Source organism: Diabrotica undecimpunctata, chromosome 11 (genome assembly GCF_040954645.1).
Source record: "Diabrotica undecimpunctata isolate CICGRU chromosome 11, icDiaUnde3, whole genome shotgun sequence".
NCBI classification, from domain to species: domain Eukaryota; kingdom Metazoa; phylum Arthropoda; class Insecta; order Coleoptera; family Chrysomelidae; genus Diabrotica; species Diabrotica undecimpunctata.
The window spans coordinates 8,383,756-8,411,421 of NC_092813.1; the positions used below are offsets into that span (position 1 = coordinate 8,383,756).

The window sequence follows — 27,666 nt, forward strand, 5'->3', positions numbered from 1 at the left end:
TATTAAAACACGTATAAAATGTCTTATTTTAGTTCTTAACATATTTGTGGTTATTTTAAATATTTAAAAACACTCACCAACATCTCATCGTCTGGAATTCTCGACAAAAGGTCGAGAATTTCATTATTGGGCACTGAATGAGGTCTCAATATCCTTCTTAAGAATTTGTTAATACCCCATAACATTAGTAAGTACCTAATTGACAAGATGTACAAGACTACCGTTGCTACAACCAGCAGGAATATGGCTATGCAGGATAAGTAAGGAACTGTGAAGTTGAACATACTGAAAATGAATTAAAAATTGTTAAAATATATTTTTAGAAATATTCTAACACGTAACAAAGATTTGATAAAAAAGAAAAAATTACTAAACTAAATTTATATTGTTTGCTTCAGTAAAATTAAATTGGTAAATTTTAGTGGTAAATTTAATCTATATTAGGTACATAAAATACGAGTACCTTATTTGTGGTATGAGCAATAAGTCCAGGTTTTAGACATTTTTAAGTAAATACTACAAAGAACTTGGTTTAGTTCAATCTACATTGTGAGCTATTCATTTCAGGCAATGTTCTTTAAATTCAATATACCTATATTGCTAGATGAATAATTCAAAACCAAACAAAAATGCAATAAATCCCAATTTAAGACTAGGCAAACTGACATAAATTCATCATATTTAACCAAACTGCAATAAATGCTTGAAATAATATCTTTGTGAAAGTTTTGTTGAGTTTGCGCAAATTACCAAAAGATGGCAATCACAGTTTTATTCCTCTTTTTCTTCTATTTTATTATGTATAAGAATGTATTTTGTTACTTAGGTATTTTATAGAGAGTTGTTTGTTTGTACAGTTGCATCAGACACTGCATGTTAATTTACTAAAATGGAAGACGTTATATCTAGTATTTGTGTAAAAGATGGTAACAAGGGAAGTCGAAAGAGAATGGCTAAAGTGTCTAAAAGATCGGTTAAAAAAAGTAAAAAGTAAAAATACACTAACATTTATTATTTCGTACGGTTTTAAATGATAATTTAAATTATTTGTAGTTATGAAGATAAAGATTCGTTAGTAAAGAAGTTTAAGAGGCCTGTAATCATTCAGGTCTTCTTCTTGATATGCCTATCCGTTACGAATGTTGGCGATCATCATGGTAATCTTTATCTTATCTGCAGCAGCGCGGAAAAGCTGAATATATGTTGTATTGAACCAGATTCTAAGGTCCTTTAACCAAGATGTTCTTCTTCTTCCTGGACCTCGTTTTCCAAATATTTTTTCTTGCAGGATGGCTTGAAGGAGAGCATATCTGGATTCACTCCGCATAATATGTCCGAAGAACTGTAACTTTCGAAATTTGATGCTGGCCAGTACCTCCCGGTTCTTATTCATTCTTCTGAGGACCTCCTCATTTGTGAGTCGGCCAGTCCACGGGATCTTAAGTATTCTCCGATATAGCCACATCTCAAATGCTTCCAGTTTTCTGCACATATCTTCGTTCAAGGTCCACGATTCAACACCATAAAAAAGGACAGAGAAGACGTAATCATTCATTTATGCTACGAATGATAAATGAGAGCAAAATACAAAACTTAAAACTGTTCTAACAAAGACCTATGTCCTGTGGCGTATTTGTTCTATCGTATAAATACCTTTCATAGTATCTACGAATTAGTTAAAAATAATAAATTGATATTAGGTTGAATGCTCGAATAAATGAACTTTGATTAAACGAAAGGCAGATATCGAGCACAGTTTATTAATTAAATCTTGTCCAAGTACTTTTGCTTCCTTTTAGCAGTTTTTTTTTTAATTTTAAAATTTTAAACTGTTTGTCCTTGTGTCGTGTAGTGTAATGTACAATTTTATGTTGATGATATTCTCAACAGATTGTTGGATAGGCCAAAATTGACAAAATGCCCCTGAATATGCTGTAGGAAACGAAAGTACTTGGGTAATATTTAATTAATAAACTGTGCTCGATATCTGCCTTTCATTTGATTAAAGTTAAAAATAATAAAACCAAAACACAGATTTTCAAGTCAAGGTGTTTGGCAATATTCTATTTGGACGGATTTTAAGTCTTTCCGCCTACTTAAAACTGGCGACACTAAGCTCAAAGGTTCCATAAGATTTAAATAGCCGTATGCTGCGCCTACTGCAAAGTGACTGCGAAACGCGCTTTTACATGAGATAGAGGGATGATCATAAGAAAAATTCTACAACAATAGGGACAAGATCATTGGTGGACAGCCATCGAAGAGAATGGATTAAATATGCACCTATGTAAAAAAACAGACATAATTTTTATCCTATGTAAATTTTTGTCTTGTAATATGATTTGATATAATTAATAACTTACTTTTTAATACCTTCCAACAAGGATGCAATCCATCCAATCGCATTCTGAACACCCTGCATTACTTCTTCAATCGCCTGCAAACGTTGTTTCAGACTTTTCTTTTCTTCTTTCTCTTTGTCTTCTTCGTCGTCGTCTTCTCCTTCTGAATCCTGCGATTCATCCCACGGGACTTGTAAAGGTCCTAATAAAGATCGTACTATATACTGTTTTAAGAATACCAAGAGAACTAATATCGGAAACATCCATGGTTGGAAATAGTAGCAAAGTATAACCCAAACTACCAATGCCGCAAAACTTTGTAGTTTTGACTCCCATTCAAAACAATTTCTAAAATATTAAATAAGATTTACAGCACATTTACAATTAACTAGAAATACAATAGGTATATCATGGGACATAATGTGATGGAGTTGTGAAGAAAAAATATTATCTTGTTTTCAAGAATAATTCTAAGGATAATGCAAGGAAAAAGGAAAAAATTAAAAAAAATTGCCTTAATGCTTAGGATCAATATTGAAAAAACTTACGTTAGATAAAAATATGTATTCAAGAAGTATCTGATTACTTACTGGAAAAGCTTGCCGACTTCTAAGAAATACATAACAAATACTTTTAGCCTTAGAACATTTTTTACAAAAACTTGCCGCTTAAACTTTACTTCAGTTTGCATATATTTCTCCTCCCTTGGATTTAAAGTTCTTATACACGCTCTCATAGGATTCCGCTGAATTATCATTTCTAAAAGAATTTGTGGTCCATTTCCTTTCGCCCTCGTTCGTAGTTTTTTATCCTTTAGAGCAAACCACGTTTTTTCTCCATTTCGTATTCGTAGAAGCGGAATTGCAATCTTTTCTGAAAATAAGTACTTATTATTAATATACAGAGTGCGGCAGATAAATGTCCAATTAGAAATATCTCGAGAAATAAAGGTAACTGACTAATGAAAATTGGTATGAAGGGGTTTTAAAGAGTGACTTATTTAATGAATTTTTTAATTTTAGAAATATTTTCGTTATTTTGAATATTTTTTGTTTATAGTTTCCTTATCCTATTGTGAACCGTTTTTAAGTTATAATGGTTTTTATATGAAAATTACACTTTTCTACCATGTTATAATATTCAATATCCGCTAACGTAATTTAAATAAAAGTTTCTATTTTTTAGGTGCTTATTAACCAGATATAGTATTATCGTTTACAGTGTAAAGTTGCCTTTTTTATTATACAGGATGTTGTCAAAATTGGCATAAAACCAGCATCCTAAATTTTCGCCTCATTCCTTTTTTTCAAATAGGTCGCGTTCACACTCTGTGAAAATAGTGATTGTATGTTCTTTACAAATTGCTCTGAAACACTTGGCGCATTTTGATGCTGTTTTTCAATTTTTTTTCTTAGGGCAATAGGAGCATTTTGGCCTTGCACCTGCTTGATTTTCCTCAGGAACATCTCGTTTCTGTGTCAAAGGAAGAGATTCAGATATTTTTTAATTTGCAAAGTTAGCAGAAATGGCAAGTTTTGGGCCGCTCTTTTTTGCATATGTGGGGTAATGAGTTGTCTGGGTAAAATTTTCAGATACTCACGTCTTGGTTGGTAGGATTCTAATACATTTGTCCTAAATATAATGTTTTCATTTATTCCAGCGATGTTTAGCATAGTAAAAAAACAGTCAATGGCCACCTACGTGTGATTCTTGCCACTGAATAAAGACTCTTCAGTTGGTCCACTGAATCTACTCCCGATTTTGTTTGATTGTAAAAAGTAACTACTACTAGTTTGCAAGCTTCACCACTTTCCTCGTTAATTTCGTCATATTCCTGGAGGGTTGACAAAAGCAGGACATTCTTATTTGTTTTTGGGACGTACGAAACTAATAAACATTCACGACCAAAAGCAAATAAACTGCTACAAATTGGCTTTTTTTTTAGCTGCAACAAATATTTCAGGAATTTCACGTTTGTTTTTTCTAATTGTCCCAACTAAAGTTATTTTTTTCTTTTTTAATTCTTCGGCCAAAGGAACTAACGTGAACCAGTTATCACAGGTTAAATTTCGTCCTAAATTCATAATGGGTTCACACAATCGTTTTACCACACTGGCTGGACTGTTCTCAATACAAAATGGACTATCAAAATCTCCATTTTCACAGTATAAAATACACGACTCTCAGTCAAGGCAAATATTTTTATCCCGTATTTGTTTGGTTTACTCGGGATATATTGCCTGAAGCTGCACCTTCCACGGAAACCCTCCAGAATTTCGTCAATAGTACAGTTCTTACCAGGCATGTAGCAGGCTTGGCTTCTTTCTATAAGTTTCTGGAATATATTTCTTATTGGAGCTAGCTTATCAATTAATTTGCGTTGAGCTCTTGTGTGAATATTATCAAAACATAGTGCTCGAAGCAACAAAGAGAAACGTTTCAGGGGCATTACCATTTTGAATAACTCTGGTGCTGTAGAATCGTTGCTCCATAGGTCATTTAGGCTGGTGTGTGGGGATTTCAAAACTCCTGCCATGTACAACAATCCAAACACTGCTTTTATTTCGTCACAGTCAGTATCTAAAACATCTCGTTTGCGTGTATACTTGGTTGTAATTTTCTGTAGGTACCTACAAATTTGTGCACGTCACAATTTCTTTAATAACATCATCTCTTATGAGCAGGTTCCAACTTTCATATGGAGTTTTAACATCCTTTGCCGCATGTTTCACTCCCGGTAGTTTTCTAATAATATTGTGCTGTGGAATACGGCTAGGTTTTCGCTCACGGTGAACTTTCCAAATGGTTTTTTTGTCTCTGCCGATATATTTGGGACCATCTTAAGACCAAAACGTTGAAATAGTATTTGTCGTATCATCGGCCGAAAACACTGAGTCTGTATCATGATTAGAACTGACTTCTATTGAATCTATGTCGCTTTCTTCATCGTCCAAATTTTGCTTTTGCGTCTGTTCAAGTAACAAATCCTCTTGCTCCAATTCTTCATATATTTTTAACTGTCTGGCCTCTTCTTTAGGATCTATTACACAATAATATGTTAAAGTTATATAATTTAAAACACAAAGTCAATAAAAAAACCCAACCAAAATTACTCTGTAGCTTTCCAAAATTATCACGTTGTTAGTCGCGGGTGAGCTAATCGCTCATTTCTCGACATCTGCGTTTAATCAATACTTGGAATAGACTGACGGTTGCTCGATCACAATTCTGCGTAAAACATTCTATACACAATAGTAGTAGGAAGGATTACATGAGCGTAGTTGCCAATGTGAGTAAAATTGTGAAAAATGTTAAAAAAAAAGTAAAATGGTGAGCGTTGCGCTCACCATGCGACCAACGTAGGGTTAATAACGATCACAATAAATGTACATCAAAAAATTTTGTATATCTAATATGTGTATCCTACCACATAAGACCATATCCCAAGAAGATTTAACAACTATTTTGGAACAAATTCCTTTACCTAGAATTATCGTTGGAGATGTTAACTGACACAATCCGATGTGGGGTTCCATAAAACTGAACCCGACAGGACGAATTATAGAAGATAATATTACATATAAGATATAACATCCCAAAATCTGAATCTACTTAACGACTAAAAACCAACCAGATTCAGCATACAAAATGGCACATCATCAGCAATTGATATTTCTCTGTGTGACCCAGTTCTGTCCACTACGTTAACATGGGACGTTCTACCCCACTACCACATTATAATATCTTTAACACATCAGAAAATCACAAATATAGAATGGCCTGTCTCAAAGTGGAATATTAAAAATGCTGATTGGACTAACTTTACCAAACAGATCGAACAGAACATTAACAAAATCAACTTCACATCATCAAACGATATTGAAAGTTTTAAAGTACATCTCTACAAACCATCACAGCAGCTGCAGAGACGTATGTAAGAAAAACAAAAATTTTAAAGAGACATTAACCTTTTCCGCGGTGGACACCTGAATGTAGCCAAGCTACAAAAGTGTATAAGAAAGATTTCAATAGAATAAAGCATCATAAAACAGACAAAAATATAACGGACTACAAAAAACGAAGAAAAAGAAAAAAAGAATAGAAAAGAATCCTGAAAAAAATTCATCTTATCACTAAATAGCATATTAGCTCTTAACTCTTCATGCATAAGTACAGTTTGTAGGAATTTAAGGAAAATCTCTGGCAAAAGCAAACCATATAAGATTCCTTTTCAAGCAAAAAATAACAAAATAATTAGTGATAGAAAAGAAATCGTAGATATATTAGCCGACCAATTCGAATTAAATTTCAGTGATGAAAAGACTCATGCAAAGCATACACACAGCAAGTCAAGAATATGGTTTAGAACTCAATACAACCAAAACTAAATGCATGCTCATTAGCAGAACACAACAACCTCCGATGCAATTGACATTAAACAACCGAAAAATAGAACAAGTGGAGACATACACATACCTTGGAACCACAGTCAACACAAAATGGGACCAGTCAATAGAAATAAGATCACGAATTGAAAAAGCGCGAAACGCGTTCAACAATATGAAAAAGTGGTTCACAAGCAAAATCTCAATGGAACTAAAATTAAGACTGGTCAAGTGTTATGTCTTCCCGGTCTTGTTCTATGGAGCAGAGGCATGGACCACAACGGAAGCCACCCTGAAGAAACTAGAATCCTTTAAGCTGTGGATATATCGCCGTATTCTTCGGATATCCTGGACAGACCACATCACCAACGTGAAAGTAATGCAGAGAATAGGCAAAAGCAAAGAAATAATCTTCACCGTAAAGAAACGGAAGCTTGAGTACTTCGGACATGTCATGAGGCATACTAAGTACCGACTGCTACAGTTAATAGTCCAAGGAAGAATCGACAGTAGGAGTAGGACGACAATGGTTCGGACTAACATCGACCGAACTGTTCAGAGGTGCCGTAAACAAAGTCTAAATAGCCTTGTTAATAGCCAACGTCCGAAACGGATAGGGCAAAGGAAGAAGAAGAAGAAGAAGATGAAAATTACACTGATAATTTTAAAATATATAAAAACAACGTAGAAAAAAATTCACAACCTTAACGTCTCTTTTTCCATCATAGAACTTTCTGTACCTTTATAATTTTATCTGGAGTAACCAGGTTTTCCCATGAACTTGATCCGAAGCAATAATACTACAACTTCTTAAATCTGAGAAATCCGGGACATCACCTGAGTCATATCTACCAATATCTTTAACCAATATTATATGTAAAGTGTTACAGAAAATGGTAAATAAAAGGCTGAGATGTTATTTAGAACAACAAAAACTCCTTATTACACAACCAAGCGGATTTAGGCAAAATCGATCCACTATAGATAACCTAATAGACTTAGAGTCAGGAATACATGAAGCATTTGCAAATAAACAAGATTGTATCGCAGTCTTTTTTAATATTAATAAAGCTTATGATACTGTCTGGCGATTCAACATTATATCAAAATTGCAAAATTGAAATATCAAAGGCAATATGTTAAAATTTATTTCAAATTTTCTTTAATCTCGCAACTTCCTAGTTCGATCAGACAATGTTAAATCAAATAAAAAAGTTCAAGAGAACGGAGTACCACACGGATCAGTTATAAGCTCAACCCTTTTTCTAATAGCCATAAACGACATCCTTCAACAATGCTCACCGATTGCTAAAGGATTATTATACGCTGATGACTTAGTTTTACTTGCCAAAGGAAAAAACTCTACATCTATTTAAAAACATTTACAACAAAGAATCAATTAGTTAAAATTGTGGTCTAGGACTATCGGATTACAAAAACCCTCAGTTTCACAAATAATATCAGATTTTTAGGTATGGTTTTACCCAAAAGCTCTCCTAGAAAAAACATACAGAAGAACTTAAAAAATCATGCCAAGCAGAATTAAATTTAATGAAAACTATTTCCAGCAAAAACTGGGGAGTAGATCAAAATACACTATTAGATGTGTTTAAATTTTTAATCAGATTCAAACTCGACTATAGTGCGATAGTTTATTCATCAAGCAAAGTATCAGTATTAAAAACCTTAGAAACTGTTCAAAACACAGCTCTACGAATAGCTACAGGTGCGTTTCGAACGACACCAGTTAAAAGTCTACAATGCTTGACAGAAGAACCACACCTAAGTTTACGATGCAAATACCTTCCTCTCTAATATTCTTCTAAAATAGCTAGTAATAAAGAACACCCTACTTATAAAAATCACTATAAGATATACACTGATGCATCCAAATCTTCAAACGGTGTTGGTGCGGCCATCCTCATTACCAATACATCCTTAAAATTTAAATTCAATCCCAATTACTTCATCATACACTGCAGAGTTGTTTGCAGTATTACAAGCAGTTATCCACATAAAAGGGTCGAAACAATCCCCGTCTCTCATAATAACCCATTCGCTAAGCTCACTTCGCATTATCAAACGTTTATATACCAATACTCCAATTGCCTCCATATCCAATCAGAAACAGAGATTCGAAATAATAATAATAAGATCACTGTTGAGTTTATGTTTGTTCCATCACATTTAGGTATACAAGGAAATAAAGAAGCAGATGAACCAGCCCACTTAGCATCCTTCATCCAGGACTCCATTCTTATTAATGAGGTTTCTTCAGATGACTTCGGGTCAGAAATAAAATATAAAGTGTTAAGTGCGTAGCAAAATAAGTGAAGTATATCACAAAATAAACTCAAGGAAATCAAACAATTAGTGAAACCGTGGCTCCAACCTACAGCGAATAGACACAACCAAGTGAGAATAACACGTTAGGACACATTAACTTTACACATAAACACCCCTTTACGCGAACTGTGCTGCCAGTGTGTGAAAATTGTCAACTAATACTCTCCGTGAAGCATAGACTAACTCAGTGCAAAACATATAAAGAAGCAAGAAAGAAGCACACTATTAAAAATAATATAAAGGGAGCCTTAGGAAAAAACATGAATATTAAAAACACACTAAGTTATCTTAAAGGCTCAGGACTGTATCAATTATTGTAATTTTTTCTTACTTTGCCTGTATTGTATTTTTTAGGTCGCTAATAACCCTTGTGGTTACAGCGTAAATAAATAAAAGAAAGTACATTGAGGATTTAAAAACCACAACGAGTATTACTTTCTAAATTTAGTACTTGCTGGCAGCTAACAATAAGAAAGAGATACATAGAATATCTTAAAACACGAAGAATATTGAATTAAGTATGAAACGAAAATAAATAAACTAAAAACAAATGTTTTTAATATTTATTAGCAGAGGACAAACATAAAAGTCATAATATTTGAGAACACTGAAATAGCAGTAACTTGGAAGTCCTTTTGGACGAAAATGACAGATTTTGAAAAAAACAATAAAACTATATCAGTTAGTAAACAATATAGTGTGTCACAAATCTGTATATGTATCTGTGCCAAAGGAGATTCTATACAAGTTGATAATATAATTTAAATAAATATTGTGCAAAATGTAAACTTAATATGATTACTATAAATAAATATTTGAAATTGGCAGAAAAATTAACATTTTTAGATAAAAAAATCGATGCAAAAGGCAAGTGCACATTAAAATAATACGAAAAAATATTTTTTTTACTGCAAAAATGTAGCAAAATAAAGATGAAAACGACCCTGAGCAGAATAAAGATACCGAATAATTGCCCAATTTGGTCATGTTTTTCTCTCTGTTACCCCGGGTTCCAGTCCCCTTTCATTTGACGTCTCGTACGTCAAAGTTTCAATAGTAGCAACAAAAACACGATCTAATGTTTCTTTATATGCCTCTATATTCGTTTTTTTAACGTCACAGTACGACGACACCCTTACGTCCCGCCATAAAAGAGACAAAATAACCACAAGGGATATTAGAATCGTTGTCTTATAAGACACAACATGGGGCTCATCCACCAAAAGAGCCGTTCTCTTGCTGTTTCAAACACACTATACAGTGTATCCTAAATAGTTATGTATAAATGAAAATCCAAGCAGATATCAATATGTAAATCAAGAATATGTTCTAAGCAAAAATTTATAAAATTAAAGAATATAAACTTATCAAAAGTTAATAACATAAGTTAAATGCAAGCATAATATTTAAAAGATAATTTATTTTAAAATATAAGAGGTAAATTATAAACTAACACGAAAATTAGATAAGAAATTAAACTACTAAGCAATTATTAAAAATACTATGCAAGAATTAAATAAAAATTCTTACCTTATTTGCAACTTCTATTTTCTTAATATTCTTGCTTCCAATCAAAAAAATATACAGAATTGTTTCTTCTTTAAGATGATATCTTTTACTGGTAGTAGAAGACGTCGACTATTCATAGCAGCTCGAAATAGATCAGCTGACGTTAGACCAGTCCATTTTCTAAGACAGAGAATCTTCCCAAGACCGTTAAAAGAGCTTCTGCAATATAATATCCCTCATCCATTCTTGCTTGTTTTCTTTTTTTGATTTAAGATTTTCACGTAAAAGTATGGTAATAGATGTCTTCATTTCGTTTCACTATTCTATGTTGCTACTAGTGTTTTCAACTATTTTCGCAAAATTCTTATTAAGCTTTGTTTTTAGTTTTTCCAGGAAGTTGTTTTTTTTTTAGTAAATGTTGAGCCTTACTTCCTGTGAATTATTTTGAATGGTATATTGATATTTACAACTAATAAACTATGAGACGAGAAAACATCGTTTGTTTCTGTTGATAAAATCAACATTATTTCGCTCTAAAGTATCACTGTGTACTTTTCGTGTATAAAGTCTTCCTGGATGTAATTTTAAAAATGGATTCATTACAACCACATCCGTGTCTTGTCAGAATTGGATCATTCTTTCTCATCTTTCGTTTCCTGTGATAAGATCATATATCTGCACAAAATTCTTGACTGCCTTGTCCTATTTTGGCGTTTAAAACGCCCAACATAATGATTAGTTTTTTTTTTTAGTTTTAGGTAATCTTCTGGAGTCAGATAGAAAGTTTCTATTTCTTCTTCAATAGATTGGATATCAGTGCGTAGACTTGAATGATGTTTATATTAAAAGGGACTTAATTAATTTTCCATAACACATCTCTCGTCTTATAAGGGCGCCATTTCTATTTCTGGTTCATGTATATCTATTACTCCAGAATCTACTCATCTAACTTGTACGCATTGCAGAAAATGATTTACTATCTTGTCTGCTTGCTATATGCTTCGAATGTTTCACTTATCGATCCTTTTTACTTTAAGGACATTCATAGGCTGACCGGGAGTCTCGAGGGAGTCTTATCGTCCTCTCCCAATTAAGGAGACCCTGGTACTTATCGCCATTTCTTTCGAATTTTGTTCATGAATCGCCAAGATTATGGTGTCCTGGAGATATCCTTATGGATCTTTTATGTGGTAGTCATCTCGTGGCTTTCAATAATATAATGCTGTTAAAAAATGTAGCTCTTCTGTCATTGAATTCAACTTGTCAGCTTAAGAGTAATAAAGTGCTCTTCCACTGTCAGTTCTTCCACCCGTAGCTGTTTACGAACAAGTGGGAGTATACTTATACCAATAAATTAATTTATATTTAAATGGGAATAAGCCACAATTAAAAGTTAAAATCCGTTTATTGACGTTTCAATTTCCACTTCGGAAATCGTTCTCAAAATACAAACATTAGTATTAATGTTTGTATTTTGAGAACGATTTCCGAAGTGGAAATTGAAACGTCAATAAACGTATTTTAACTTTTAATTGTGGCTTATTCCCATTTAAATATAAATTAATTTAAAATGCCACAAGAAAATAGCTTCAGAACAATATTAACTTATACCAATAATTGTTTGGTTACTAGAGTTTGTAGTAGAAGGAAATATAGTGACCCTTCTGCCCTCGGAATCCTAATAGCCATTCGGGGTCGGAAGAGACAAGAGTTAGCCAAGAGAGATTGATAAAAAAAATTAAAGACATTTTACTCAATACAAGCTAAAAAGTAAAATGTGAAGGCCCTTACGATCTGCAAGGTGCGTTTCATAAGAGTATTGATACACTTTGCGTTCCCGCTTATACCTCGGGGTGTGGACTACAGACTGTATGGCTCGTTCAGCATGTCATAGCACGGAGGGTGCACGACATTTTACTATGTAGATGCCTTAACTTCATGGCCTGACCTGACTAAATTAGTCCTGATACCAACAATAAGATCAGCAATGCCATTACAGCATGGTAATACTATTTTTTGTAACGGCTTAGTGATTGAATGATAATTATTGAAAATATGATTACTGACTTGTAACTGGTTCTACCGATAATTCGGTAAGTAATAAAGAATAAGTAATCTAAATACCAGTTATCGAGTATATAGATCACAATAGTGGTTAGGAATATTTCTCAATTTTTTTAGTACTGAGTAGGTTGCAGATGTTTACATGATTCAATTGAAGTAGTTGATGTTTTATGCGGTAGGAGCGCTATATTGAAATGTACTCTGCTGTATCAACATTTTCGATAAAATAAAAAACATTTAAAAATTAATTACAAAAAATTTGTTTTTTCGGTCTAAAAATGTGGTTTAGAAAAATTATAATAGTTTTAAAGATTATTGTAAAGGCATATTACATAGTAAAAATGAGTGTAATTATGGTATATCTACTATAATATAGTATAGTTGCTAATAATGGCGCCACTGATGTTTAATTCAAATCTTATAAAGCGTAGCGGTATACGGTTTGCAGTGACAAAATCGAATATATAAATTTGGACGTAAAAATCCGGTAAAATTTCCGAACACGATATTAGATCAAACTAAGCAAATCGACATTTTTATCGATTCGAACAAAAATTATAAACCATACTCTCTAAACCATGGAGTTACTCAATCTTAGAAAATACATCAAAATTACTTGAAGAACCTTTTCCTTGGAATTAAAAGCGTAACCTAGAAAGTTAAAAAATTGATTGCGGATAATGCAAAGTAATTTAAATTCAAAATAAAATAATTACTCTTTTTGAAGTTTCGTTTTTATCCAAAGATATTTAACAAAACATTTTTAAGTAATTACCGCCAATATCTATTTAGTAACACCAACTGAAATACGCCTATCAATATATATTGAGTAAGTTTTTTGTGTGACACTGGTCGAAAATTCCATTATGGAACAGACTATCCAAAAAAGATATTTAGAAACAATTTAGGCAAAGAAATTCTCCATTCTTAGTGAATATATAGACTCCTACACGGTTATTAATAACTACGTGGTAAAGCAAATATTTTTTAAATGGAACACTCTATGCGCTCATATTTGAATTCCTCTCTAATCCCTGTTTTTACAATATGAAGTTTTACGTTGCCATATAGGATATTTATCAAATTATGTCCATGTTTTTTTAACATCGCTATGAAATACGCACCCTATATACAAAAAGAGCTCCTTGCCAAGAAAGTTTTAATAAAACATTTATAATTTTCGATTGTGACGGGCAATTAATAATAAGTAAAAGGCCACTTGAAAAAATAACAGTCTTTATATTATTATCTTTTTAAGCGTTCTGTGTGACATGTCTATTATTTTCTTCTACAGCAGAACTTTATTCTCATTTTTAAAATAAAGAACAAATTCTGGGTATTAGGAGAAAATTCGAGAAATTTTCTACTTACCTCCAGAAACAACGATTTATTTAACGGAAGGGGCCAAACAAAAGAGCTTTTGAAAAATGAATGAATCATGTTGCTGGCACTGGGTCAGTTACCAACAAAAATGCAATAACTGTAACAATAATTGTGGTATAAAGGAAATAAGTCTAAAGTAAATGTTCAAAATGTTCAAAGCCAACGTCTATGCAAGTTTGTAACCGATTTTCAAATGACCGAGCCGCAGTTCTTAACATTTGAAAGCAAATATTATTAAGAGCTTATCTGATTATATTTTTATACGATCTCGCATTGTCGAAAGCTTCTGGTACGCAACGTTTTTTATACAGCACCATATGAAAAAATCAATTTTTTACAATTCTGGTGATTGCTGTGGCCACAGTTGGTCCTCTATTGCCAATCCACCCGCCGAATAAGAGGAACGTGATTAACTGGAGCACTGCCGTGTAAATACCACAACCTTTGTCGAATATTAAGTGGAACATTTTGCAGTAGTAATGACAAATGATTATTCAGAAAATCCAGATATATAGTACCATTCACACGGCCGTCAAAAAATATGGGCCAATGATTACTAGTAGTTCCTACTACTTACTAGTAGTAGCAAAATGTCATAACGGCAGATCGTGAAAACAAAATATTTTACCTTGTAAAAATTGAGGAAAATTAGATTTTTAGAAAAATGAACCCGGTTCAACCCGGTAATTTTCTATTTCTTTTATGTTTCTCATATCTCCATCTCAGATGCCATTTTCAGTACATAAAAAGGCACTAGGAATTTTATTTGTTTTTTTTTAAATAAAACAAAGGGTTATACATTTCAAAAATATGCGAAAATTGTAATTTTTTTGTAGTTAACCCTGTATACAGTTATTAGTCAATGATTTCTGTTAAAATTATTTGAACACCAAAACATTTAGCTTATTATGTAAACTAATTGTTTAAATACTCCTTCTATACGTTTATTTCATAGCAATGTCGAAATAAAAATTGCCATAACTCGTAAAATACCTTGTATAGTATTGTGAAACCCCATCATTTAAGAACAGGGATTTTAAATTTAAAGGGGAAGATGCGAAAATAGACAAGGTAACCTAATTAAAAAAATGTATCTTTGCTTTATGGCGTAGTTATTAACTACGCTGTCGAATTCGGCATATTACCTAAGCCTGGAGCATATCACTGTCTACATTTTTTCTATATAACTTTTTGGATATTCTGTACCATAATGGAATTATCGATCAATGTCGTACTTAAAACTCACCCGTATATTCCTGCTGCTACAATCTGCCGCTGAAAACATTATTAACGTGCATAGATAATATTATTAATAAAAAAGTTGACAATTTTGTAAAAGTTGTATAGTTTTTGTATTCACATTATAAGATTCAGTCTATTTTATTTTTCGAAGATAAAGTCAGGAAATAAAGGAGAACTTGAAAATTAAAATAAACATAGTCTTGAATACAAAATATTCTAGTAAAATAGTCGACTTTCAGTAAAACGGGGTTTTCTGGAAATAAATTTATATTACCAAACTAATTTATTTATTTATAAAATTAAACTTTAAATTGACAATGAATAATATACGTAACTCAATAAAATAAAATAAGGTTCCAAAAATCCACTAACATCCGCTGCATGTATTCTTTATACACAAACACATACTTCCTACACAGCGCCATCTGTCAAAGTTGCGTTTTTAAGAATCCATTGAACCACATTATCTGGAACGGGTGAACTGATATTTAATGAAGGCTGTTTTCAACGTAGAAAAAATTATTAAAGATCAGCCATTTATTTTATATATATATATATATATATATATATATATATATATATATATATATATATATATATATATATATATATATATATATATCTTCTTCTTTTTGTGCCGTGCTTGTATTCAAGCGTTGGCTATTTAGCTATCGTCATATTGATAAGCTGATGAAATGATTCTCGGTCGGCAGCTAGATAAAACAGTTCCTCGACCGTTCGACCTGTCCATTGTCTAATGTTACGCAGCCAGGACAGTTGTTTTCTTCCGACCCAACGTTTTCCTTTGATTTTGCCCTGAATGATTAACCGGAGTAAGCGATATTTAGGTCTTCTCATTATATGACCGAAGTATTGGACCTTTCTCATTTTGATGATGTTGATCAATGCTCGTTCTTTGTGCACGGTCTCTAGCACGCGTTCGTTAGATATGTTTGCTGTCCACGGGATTCTGAGCATGCGACGGTAACACCATAACTCAAACGCTTCTAATTTGTTAAGATTTTTTTATTTTTGTTGTCCCGGTTTCACATCCATAGAACAAAGTGGACCAGACGTAGCACTTCAATACTCTTAGACGTGTGGTCAACGACAGACTTCTACTGCATAATACAGAACGCCAGTTAATAAAGTTTTTCCGTGCGAGTTCTATTCTGGTCGAAATTTCCTCGTCACTTTCAACCCTGCAGTCAATCCAGCTACACAGATATCTAAAATGTTCCACCCTTTCCAGGATTTTGTTATCTAATCTTTGTACTGAGTCTTCGATATTAATTTTTCCGACCACCATCCATTTTGTTTTTTTTTGCGTTGATTGTTAAGCCCTTTTCAGTGCATTCGTTGTTTACAGCATTCAACAGGGTTTGAAGATCTTCTAGACTCTCTGCCATTAGTGCGGTGTCATCGGCGTATCTGATGTTGGTAATAATTTCACCACCGATCTTAACACCTTCGCGGCGATTATTTAACGCTATTTCAAAAACTGGTTCAGTGTAGGCATTAAACAACATCGGTGACATAACACATCCCTCTCTGACACCACGCTTAATAGAAACTTTAGCTGAAATCTCTTGGTCCACCTTAACACAAGCGGTCTGATTGTAGTAAAGATTTTTAAGCAATCTAATGTCATACGTGTCCAGACCAAGTGAGTCTAAGCATTGAAATAATATTGTATGTGGTACTCTATCAAAGGCTTTTTCGAAATCTATAAAACATACGTAAATATTTTTCCTAAACTCAATGCTCTTGTGTAAGAGTATTTGCATGCAAAAAAGAGCTTCTCGAGTACCCATACCGTTTCGGAAACCAAACTGCTCATCACCAGTTCTCCCCTCACAAAGTTTATATATGCAATATTTTTATAAAAATTTTGAGCGTGTTACTCATTAAACTGATAAGTCGATAGTCGCTACACTGTCTGGCATTCTTTTTCTTGGGAATAGTTATAAATATCGATTCTAACCAGTTTTCTGGTAATTTGCCGCTGCTGTATATCTTATTAAAGAAGGATGTGATAATTGCAACACTCTCATTATCTAATAGTTTTAACAATTCTGCAGGTATTTCGTCAGGACCAGAAGCCTTAATTCGTTTCGCTTGGTCGATAGCCTTCTGAACTTCTGAGATTAGAATCGGTGGGCCTGTATCTCGGTTAGATATTATTTCTTGGTAGATTCTTTGGTCATCGTTAAATAATTTCTATTATGTAATTTTCCCATTCGGTACAGCGCTCTTTTTTATCAATTAAAATTCTACCAACAGAGTCTTGTAATATATTTTGCCCATAAGTTCTGTTTTTGCCTGTTAATTCTTTGAGTTTTTTATGCAAATGGAAGCTGTCGTGTTGTTGCTCCAGTTTCTCAATTTCTAAACAGGATTCTTGTAGCCATCGGTCTTTTGCTACTTTAATTCTTTTTCGGATTTCTTTGTGTATTTCATTGTATTTTTCTCTGTTTATAGATTTATACTGCCTCCGAACGTCCATTAGATCTAAGATGTCTGGTGTCATCCAGTCATTTTTAACTGTTGGTCGTCTTAGAAGATTTTTTCGAAATGCAGTGGTTATTGTCGTTTTCATTTGTTCCCAGCAATCATCTATGTTGTTGGTAACTTTTAGTCTAATTTCGTGGAACTTGTCGTTATTTTCTTGAGAAACCTTATTTAGAGTACATGGGTCTTGGAGTGCATCTAGTGATATTTTGAAGGTTTTCTGATTTTTACATACTCTCTTTAGCTTAACTGTGATTGTAGAGTACAGTACAGTATGGTCTGACCGAATGTCGGCATCTGGGTAGGTCTTGACCGATTTTATGCAGTTTTTAAATCGTTCATTGACTGTTATATAATCAATTTGATTTCTTACAATATTGTCTCCTCGATCGCTTGGAGACTTCCAAGTATATAGTCTACGTTTTGGTAGACAAAACCATGTATCCATAATACAAATTTTTTCTCTTGGCAGAACTGCATCCAACCGTTCTTCTCTTTCATTGCGTTGTCCTAGACCGAACTTTCCAGTAATATTGAGAGTACTTTCTGATCCCACTTTTGCATTGAAGTCCCCCATGATAAGAGTAAGTTCATGTTTTTTTGTCACAGCTAAGGCTTTCGACATAAGTCGGTAAAATGTTTCAATCTCGGAATCTTCTTTGTCCGCAGTAGGTGCGTATACTTGTATTATATTTATATCCACTGGGAATGCAGCTAATTGAATTAGCATTACTCGGTCTGATAATGAGACAAATTTTCAAGTGATTTACAGACTTTGCAAGTGATTTCTTTAGTATGACCGCTACACCGTTTTGATGTGACTCATCGTTTGTCCCAGAGTAATAAATCCGATAGTCTTGAGAATTGTACTGCCCGTTGTTTGGCCATCTTGTTTCGCAGACTCCTAATACAGAAACATCGAGTCTGTCCATTTCAAGTAAGAGGTTTCTAAGCTTTCCTGCTTCATACAACGTTTTAACATTCCACGTGTATACTTTAATTTTTTGTTTATTTAACTTAAGAGAATTTTTATAGGGATTTCGCTTGTTGTCGACCGGGGAAGCCCTATGATCTTCCTCTGCCGGATCTTGGGGTCCGAATCCATGATCAGCACCTGTTATTTCGTCGTTATTGCTTGTATTGACGATTGTTTTTGGAATATCCTTAGGGATCTTTAATATAGTGGTTTTCCGTTGCCTACTATATCTTCATGCCGTTGGCCGTTTATCGGCTCATCCGCCATTTGGGACAATTTCTTATTCCAGGGACAAGGGGGTGCTTTTATTCTCTTCTCAGTTCGTCCACCCGAAGCTGTTGACTAACAAGAGAGGGACTGCGTATCCCGGCAGTCAGTCGGTAAGGTAAGGGAGTTAGGCTATGCTTATTTAATGGCGGCAATACTCGCCATGTCACAATACTTTCCTTGGGCTATTGTAGTATTTTATAAGGTATGCTTTCCTAAGGCATGCCCACTACACCCTCCAGTATCGCCGCTGCTTGGTCGGGGATTGCTTATTCAGTATATTCGTAACTAACCTTCATATCTGAAGGCCATCCACTATCCGCCACCTGTGACCCCGCTGGTAGCCTCAGCCTCATATATATATATATATATATATATATATATATATATATATATATATATATATATATATATATATATATATAGTTTTCTGTTACTGTGTAGAAGTTTAACCTCCCGTCTTGCTTTTGAACCAGTGAAACGGACTAATTTTTTGCCAAATAAATTAATCTAAAGTATCTGATATAAAATGAAATGTATTAAAAACAACTATGAACTACATAAAAAATAATTATGTCTATATGAGATTAAGCAAGAACTGATTGTATCGAAAATTATATTTTTAACTAACTAATGTTTGACGTTTCGACTTCCACTACAGAAATCATTTTCAAAATTTTTTTTTGTTTGTGTGTTTACGTCACTTATTTCCAAAGGAATAACTACGGCGTGGCAGGAGTGGCACAATGCCGTGGGCCCCTGCCTTGAAGGGTCCCCCAAACTCGAGCTCATATGTGAAATAATGTTGTTAACAAAATTTGCTAAAAGGTATAAATTCTGTATAAGTACTTAAAATCAGTTACCTTTAGATAGAACCAATATACAAATTCAAAAAAATAATTAAGATTTAAACACATTCCTAAAAAAACGATCAATTTTAGAACGAATCCTTTGGTTGCTTTACTACAGGTATTTAAATTTCTAAAAGGACTATGAGCGGTAGCTGATGACGAACAAAGCAAATTCACGAATTTGTCATAAGTTTTTCCTCATATAACTTTTAAAACCTTTAAATATCTATATAAGACTTTTATATGAAATCAATGATTTTCTCACAGACTGGTCTATGAACACTTAGTTAATTGAAATACATTTTTTATTGCGCTGGCAGTTTAACGACGTATGGTGTTAGGGGATGTCCTAGATTCTTATGCAAGTAAGTATGTATTAAACATTTTTCGTTTAATTACTGTGCTAATGGGTCATTTGTGTATTAGATTTTTCGTAGTTTTATTTTTATTAAACCTACAAATAAAGGCAAAGTAAAGTTAATTGTGAAAATTAAATACCAACATGTCTAGTTCTAATAAATATCTTAAGTGGTATCGAAAAACGAAAGAGAAAAATAAAATCTGATGAAAAAAAATAAAATTTACCTAAAATTGGTCAGTACTTTAAGGATGAGAATAAGTTTTTGACAAAAGAACAAGTGAAAGGTGCTCTAAAAGTCAAAAAATTGGATTAAACTAAATGTAAACTAAACTAAACTACAAAAAAATACTTCCATTAAAATCATGAATGTGTTGCTTGTGTGAGTCCATTTCAAATAGGTAAAATAAATAAATTAGACTTACTCACAATCAATTTAATTTTACTACCCAAAACGATCGGTTTCGCAACAGAAAATACTCTACCCTCCTGGGTACCGGGTGCTGATTAATTTAAATTTAAATTAATTTAATTCATTGTCACACAACTGTACTTTTACTGTAAAAATATCAATAAATTGGCACATATTTCCAAAATATATCTCTTGAATAAATATAAATAAATAATATAAAACATCACTTTCATTTAACAAACAATCACATATACCTTACTCCTATTTCATTTGTTAATATTTCTCCCCTCAAGAAACTTCCTTATTAATTGTCAGACAGTTACAACATTAACCGAAGATCACCCAACATCAGCAATACAGGATAGTTTGAACTATGTATCACGAATCAATAACTTAAACTTCTTGTACCGGAATGTAAGTGGTATTTTGTTTGTTACTTATTTATTACAATTCAATAATTTATCTCTTACCAATTTGTGGGTTTTCACATTGTCAGCTTTTTTACAATTTCAGCATTTAATTTACTTTGTATTGTTTGACCTGAAAAGATGCTTTGCAATGTGTAGAAAGCGAAACCCGTCGTTTTGGTAGTAAAATTAAATTGATTCTAAGTTTTATTTTATTTCTTTTAATATATATATATATATATATATATATATATATATATATATATATATATATATATATAACAGAAACGAAACAGCATCTCCGATCACGAGTATTACACTTGTGGTCATTCAGATACAAGACAGGAGACACAAAAGGGGAAAACACATCTACACAGCTGGGGCAAAAGGCAAAATACAAATACAACTGGGACAAAAGGGCAAAACTCAACTATACTCATCAGCTTAAAGAAAAGTCACTCGAACAATACAAACATCTACTCAAAATGACCGAACAAACTGAAATTACAAAAACCGATTATTCTGTAAAGTATGTCAAATCAATCAAAAATAAATACAGCAATAACGGTATTATTTGTTACTGTTAATATCTTTTAAAAATCATTTCAATATCAAAACATTATTTAAAATTCATATCTAAATATTCAATCTCAAAATATTTGCTTTCATTTAGCAATACACATAAAATACATATACAAAAATTTCCAGTACATTACATAGAAAAACAACAATACATATGTTTATACAAAATACATATCTTAATACAAATACATAAACAAACTGTTTGTGGGACACTCGGGGCACTATCTGAAAGACAGGGTTTCATATAAATGGCAGAAAAACTCGGGGAAGAATTAAAAAAGATATCTGGCTTGGGGGAAAAGAATCTGTCTTACTTTGTTAAGACAACTTATGGTGCAGGGATATTCAAACGCCTCACACGTTGGGCGACATTTTTGTAACGAAGATATTTTGCCTACCATAGGGTAAGATTATGGGGTTCAAAATTGGGGTAGAAATTACTGGGGCAAAGATAGGACAAGCAAAATAAACGCTACTTGTGAGAACGGCACTCAGGGTTTGTTAGGAGAGCTGGGGTAGTGGATAAGTAAATGACAAGGGGTTTGGATTTGGGTAACTACAAAAATATGGAACAAAAAAACAAAATGCAAAACATGTCTATTTCAAATGGAAACTCAAAAAAGGGTTAGTTAAAAAAGAATAAACAAAATGTTAAGAAGACAAAATTTAACATTTATTGTGTCTTGCCACAAACAGTTACACAAAATAGACACATATAAAACACTATATTAATAGTTACAAATTACAAAATACAGAGAAAAACTTACATGTGTCCTATCTGTTTACAAACTCTACGAGTTGGAGATACAACATAAACTTACAAAATTGCATGGAGGTTAACCTTTAAAAAAAAACAAAACAAATCAATATCAAAAATACTAAAACGAGCTGTCATAAATTAACATTAATTTTAAAACAACAATTAAAATGACAGCTAAAGTTAAAACCTAAAATTTACAATTTTTTTTTTAGAAAACAAAAATTTAAATTGGTACGAAAGCAATTATTGTTCTAAAAAAATGTCTGTCTTTACTTGAAAATTTAACAAACAATAAGAGTTACCTGGATGTCACAATCACTCATTAAGTTGTAAACTGGACTTCTTAATTAGGACGAATACAAATCTAAGGTTGAAAGTTGGGGTACTGGAACACACCTTTGACTCGGCTTCTTAAAAAACTGGAACCATCGTAGCTCCAACTAACCAAATACATCTGCTTATTATCGCCTACATTTCAAACCTCCTTTTAACTGTAAAACTGCCACAAAATTACTTATTTTCCATAATAAAAGAAACAATAAAAACAAATTTACGAATCTGAAGAAAATTCGGACTAACACGGACACCAACTGTCTTTGACAGTGGCTCCTGCGAGAGTGACGAAATTATCTTTAAAAATTGATCGCATAAGTTGAAATAAACAAAGCACTTTGGGTATAAACAAAACACAACGGAAATTAAGACGTAAATTATTAATTTGAAAACGCAATATCGGGCGGTTTGAACAAAGAAATATCGAAGAATTTGCGCCTGTGACATAAACAAACAATAAAATGATTTATTATCGACGGCGACGTGAAAAGAACGAAATTTTATTTGGGTCTTAAATTGAAAGATACGAACTAAGAAACATTGAAAAAATTCTTCGTTATTATAATGCATATATTAAGGGGATTTTAATTTAATAAATATGCGAGGGGATTTTCAAATGCTACAGATCCATGATAAATTTCACTAAGGATAGCCATGCAGATCTTTAATGTTGTAGTCATCCTGTTTCTTTTCATGTCTCAATACAATTGACTAATTTAGCTCTTCCGCCTTCGTAGTAAATTTTTCAACTGCATAGCAATGAATTGCCCTACCACGTGTCAGTTATTTCACTGGTAGCTATTGACCAATAAGTGGGGGATTACTTACACCGTTAATAATTTAGTTAGGGGGCTGGAAGTATCCTCCTTTTAAGGTTTAATTCAAACGTTACAAATGTAAATTTTCTTTACGTACGTGATTTATGGGAGAGTTGGTTAATATCGTCTATTTTGAATCAATGTTGTTACCGGCAACGTCCCCGTTAAATTAAGTCCATTCGAATTCTATTAAATTAAGCTGGCAACGGTAACTTGTAAATCAAAGTATCACTATAACACGCGAAGCCGCTGTTTCGTATACAACGTACTCATTAAATGTGTCCTTGTACTATAGTGAGCAGTAATAAAAAATTATTTGCTTAAAAAACCTTTTAGTATATTATTATTTTTTTTAAAATACCACTACAATGCAAATTTTTGTTGGCAAGATTTCTCGTAACCAAGAATTATAACTTAAACTGTACATAACAATTAGATTAGATTAAAATATTAAGCATAATCAGATCTAACATTTGAAAAATCTATTCTCAAAAACATCCATCCCTGTAAATATTAATGGGATATGGAGATATACTGAAGGTAGTCAGATATGGCAAAAAAATTAAATAGCGGCAGACGGTTACACAAAACTGATCACGGGCGGGAAGTTAAAAAATTTACGATTATGAATTAGACACCAAGCAGCAGAGTAGAGTCCATAGAATGGTGCTTGTAAAGCGGTGTGAAAATTAAGGAGAAATAAACACTTTATATTGCTCAAAAACAATTACGGCAGAAGAAATAAAAGTCTTAAGTCCGTGGCAGACCTTAAATGGTCGGGTGTGCTAAGAATACTTACGAGGACAAAAAGAGAAATAACAAAAACCGATTGTAGTAAGCCAATGAAAGTCAGAACATAAAATGTTAAAACAATTGACATGTAGGAAAAGACGCATAATACAAACCATGAAATGTTTAGGCTGGAAATATGAAATGAAAATAAATATCGTGGATAGAAGTAAACCAGATCATGAAACAACCGAGAAGTTCAAGTAAATCATTATACGTTTTACCAACCTAAAAATGACGATCTAAGCCATTATTATGCTAGATCCGATAACAGATCACTAGGTAACAAATTTTATACCAGTTTCTGGTAAGACAATTATGATATTAATCAAGGCAATACCGAATAATCTTAATATTATTTAAGTCTATTCTGAAACCGCTAATAAACCAGAATCAGATATTAAATCAAAAACCAAGCAATATGCACAATTGCACAGACTTCCTGTCGTCACTACAATCGATAAAAAGCCTATACTCTCAGCATCCCTTAGTTCAAGAAATCCATAGGACACACAATACACTCGCTTTTCAAGGTGTAGATGTCACGATCATCTGGCTACCATCCCATGTCGGCATCCCCGGTAATGAAAAAGCAGACCAAGCAGCCAAGCAAGCTTCTTGTGTAAACAGTCAATCCTCAAAAGCTCAACACATTCAAATCCGTAATGACCTAAAGCAAATTTTCAAGCAACAACAGTATCATACCTGGCAAACCCACTGGAACACAATCAAGAGTGCATTACATGAGATCCGGCAGACTGTTGAAAAATTTAAACTTCCAAATATGTCTAGAAATGAAAAAGCTGTCATCCGAAGATTAAGAATAGGACATACCCGATTCACACATGAATATTTAATGAAATCCGAGTCGAAGCCCAATTGCCAAATCTGCTCAAGTGTATTAACCGTGAAACATATCCTGATCGAGTGTCCCCAGTACGCAAGACACAGAGTGCAACATAAACTTAAGTCAAATATCAAAGACGTTTTAAACTCGCCCGATCAAGTCTTTAACCTAATTGGTTTCTTGAAAGACATTCAGTTGTTCAATAGATTATGACCTTTTGTTTTCCATGTATTTTACCTTTAACTTATGTCTTAGTGATAAAACTGTTGTATTATTTAGTCATAGGCTCTAAGCTTATAGATTAACTTACTGTAGCAATTAGTAACATGTATTTATTGTAATAATTATTGTATACAATATTGTTTGTGTCAATGGCCATTGCAGTCGAGACACATTAATTTAAATAAAAAAAAAGATATTAAATCGTTTTACGGGAAAATAAAATAATTTTTATTCCATACCGAAAACGACAAAAGCACTTTTATATTAGGGAACTTCAACGCAAAAGTAGTCAAGAGAAATAAGAAGCGAAAGAAGGGATAATGTAGCGAAATTTTGCCAAGAGAAAAAGTTGTATCTCTAGCAGGTGGTTTAAACTACCTATAACATGCCTTTATACATTAAGATCTCCCAAAAATATAATAAAACTCAACATTTAATTGCTAAACGACGATAAAAAGAACCAATAATTTATGACAAACTCAATGAACAATTATGGGGAGAACAAATACAGAGGCGGAACCTAGAATCATTGAACAAAGGATACAGTACACTTAGAGTCTGCTTAAAAATGTCATTTTGGATGCACAAGAACATAATTACATATTAATAAAAAAAATATGAATCATGAATGACTCAAGAGATATTAGATGTAATGTAACAATGCCGAGAATTAAAAATAATGCAAATGTCAACATGAAACACCAAAGAAGCACGAAGAGAAGCAAGGTAACACAGGCAATATACAGAAAAAAAAAGCAGTATATCAAAGCAATAAGGTACTTGTTAATACACAAGACATACAAGAAGTTTTGACAACTTACGTTTCTGATCTTTTTGATGATAAACATACCTCCTTTCGTAGCCAATATTAAACAGACACAGATAATTTCAAAAACAGAAAACACCCTTTAGGAATTAAAAAACCAGCAAAGCAGCTGGATCAGATAAAACTTAATTCTGCCCAAACTGTTTACCACCATCTATAATAGTAGATATATATTATATATATTTATATAAATATATATATATATATATATATATATATATATATATATATATACATATATATATATATATATATATATATATATATTTATATATATATATATATATATATATATATATATATATATATATATATATTATATTGAAATGATATTGGACGTAGGAGGAGGAAAAATAGTGTTTAAAAAATTAATTTATAAGTTATATACTAGAGAATTTTATAAAAATTATTTATATGAGGGTATTCTTTAGAAATTAGCATATAATAAGTGTAAAAAGTTTTATTTTAATAATTATAATATTGTAAATATATTTAAGTGAGCCATGTGCATAGGCAACCAACTATACATTTAAGTGACATACAGAAAAATAATAATTGAGAATGTGAAATAGGCTTATATGTTAGTTTAAAATGTTTAGTTTACATATAGTTACTGATTTAAGTTTATATTCTGATCTGAAAAGCCTAAATGTCGATAAAATTCTCGATAAAAAAGTAAAGAATTCTCTAGATCACTGTTTGCGAAATGGACTATTCCAGAAAATTTAGATATGGAGGAAATGGAACAAATCGAATATGATTTCTTGCCAGATGGTTCTGGAAGATTGAAAAGGTATAAATACTCGGTGATTTGGATTCAAAATGGCCAGTCAGTTAGTAAGAAAGTTAGTTAGAAGACAGACACATTTAGTTACAGTCAATTATTCAGTAAGTTCAAGATAGTCAGTCAGAAGGTCCAATTGTTCAATATAATAAGTTCAATGAAGATTAAGAAACAGTTTAAAGAAAATATTATTGAAGATTAAAAATTATGTTATGTATAAATGGTGATTGGATAATGGAAGAAGTATTAATTGAAAATTAAAATTATGTAATATATTTGGTGATTGGATATTGGTATATTGAAAAGAAGAATAAATATAAATGCTATTAAGAAGAAAAATATTTTAAATTGGTGGAAGCTGATAATAGGAAAAAGGAATTTCACAAAAACAAGGATAACCGAGGCTGAGAACGAAGACATTGAGTGGTGATTAAAATCTATATAGTGGAAAACAGTTCATTTAGGCATTCAGTGAAAGAAAGGTACAAAATTTTGTTAATATTATTTAGTTAGTGTCATAAGATTTTCAGTTTTAAAGATAGTTTGTTTAAAATTTACATTATCTATATAATTTAATTAGTTTCATAAGAATTTTAATTTAAAGATAGTTTATTTTAAATTTTACATTGGTTATGTTAGATATATATGTGTT

General features: G+C 32.4%; 1 protein-coding gene across 1 annotated transcript in view; it reads right to left on the reverse strand.

Annotated features, from left to right (window-relative positions):
- The window catches only part of LOC140452637 (multiple C2 and transmembrane domain-containing protein-like), a 114,949-nt gene that overhangs the window by 18,216 nt on the left and 69,067 nt on the right, over positions 1 to 27,666 (reverse strand). The window contains exons 2-4 of the mRNA XM_072546957.1: positions 2,933 to 3,215; positions 2,364 to 2,690; positions 78 to 285 (exon numbers count right to left, since the gene is read on the reverse strand). Of these exons, the coding sequence (XP_072403058.1) occupies positions 78 to 285; positions 2,364 to 2,690; positions 2,933 to 3,099 (702 nt within the window). The 5' untranslated portion in view covers positions 3,100 to 3,215. The remainder of the gene's footprint in view (positions 1 to 77; positions 286 to 2,363; positions 2,691 to 2,932; positions 3,216 to 27,666) is intronic.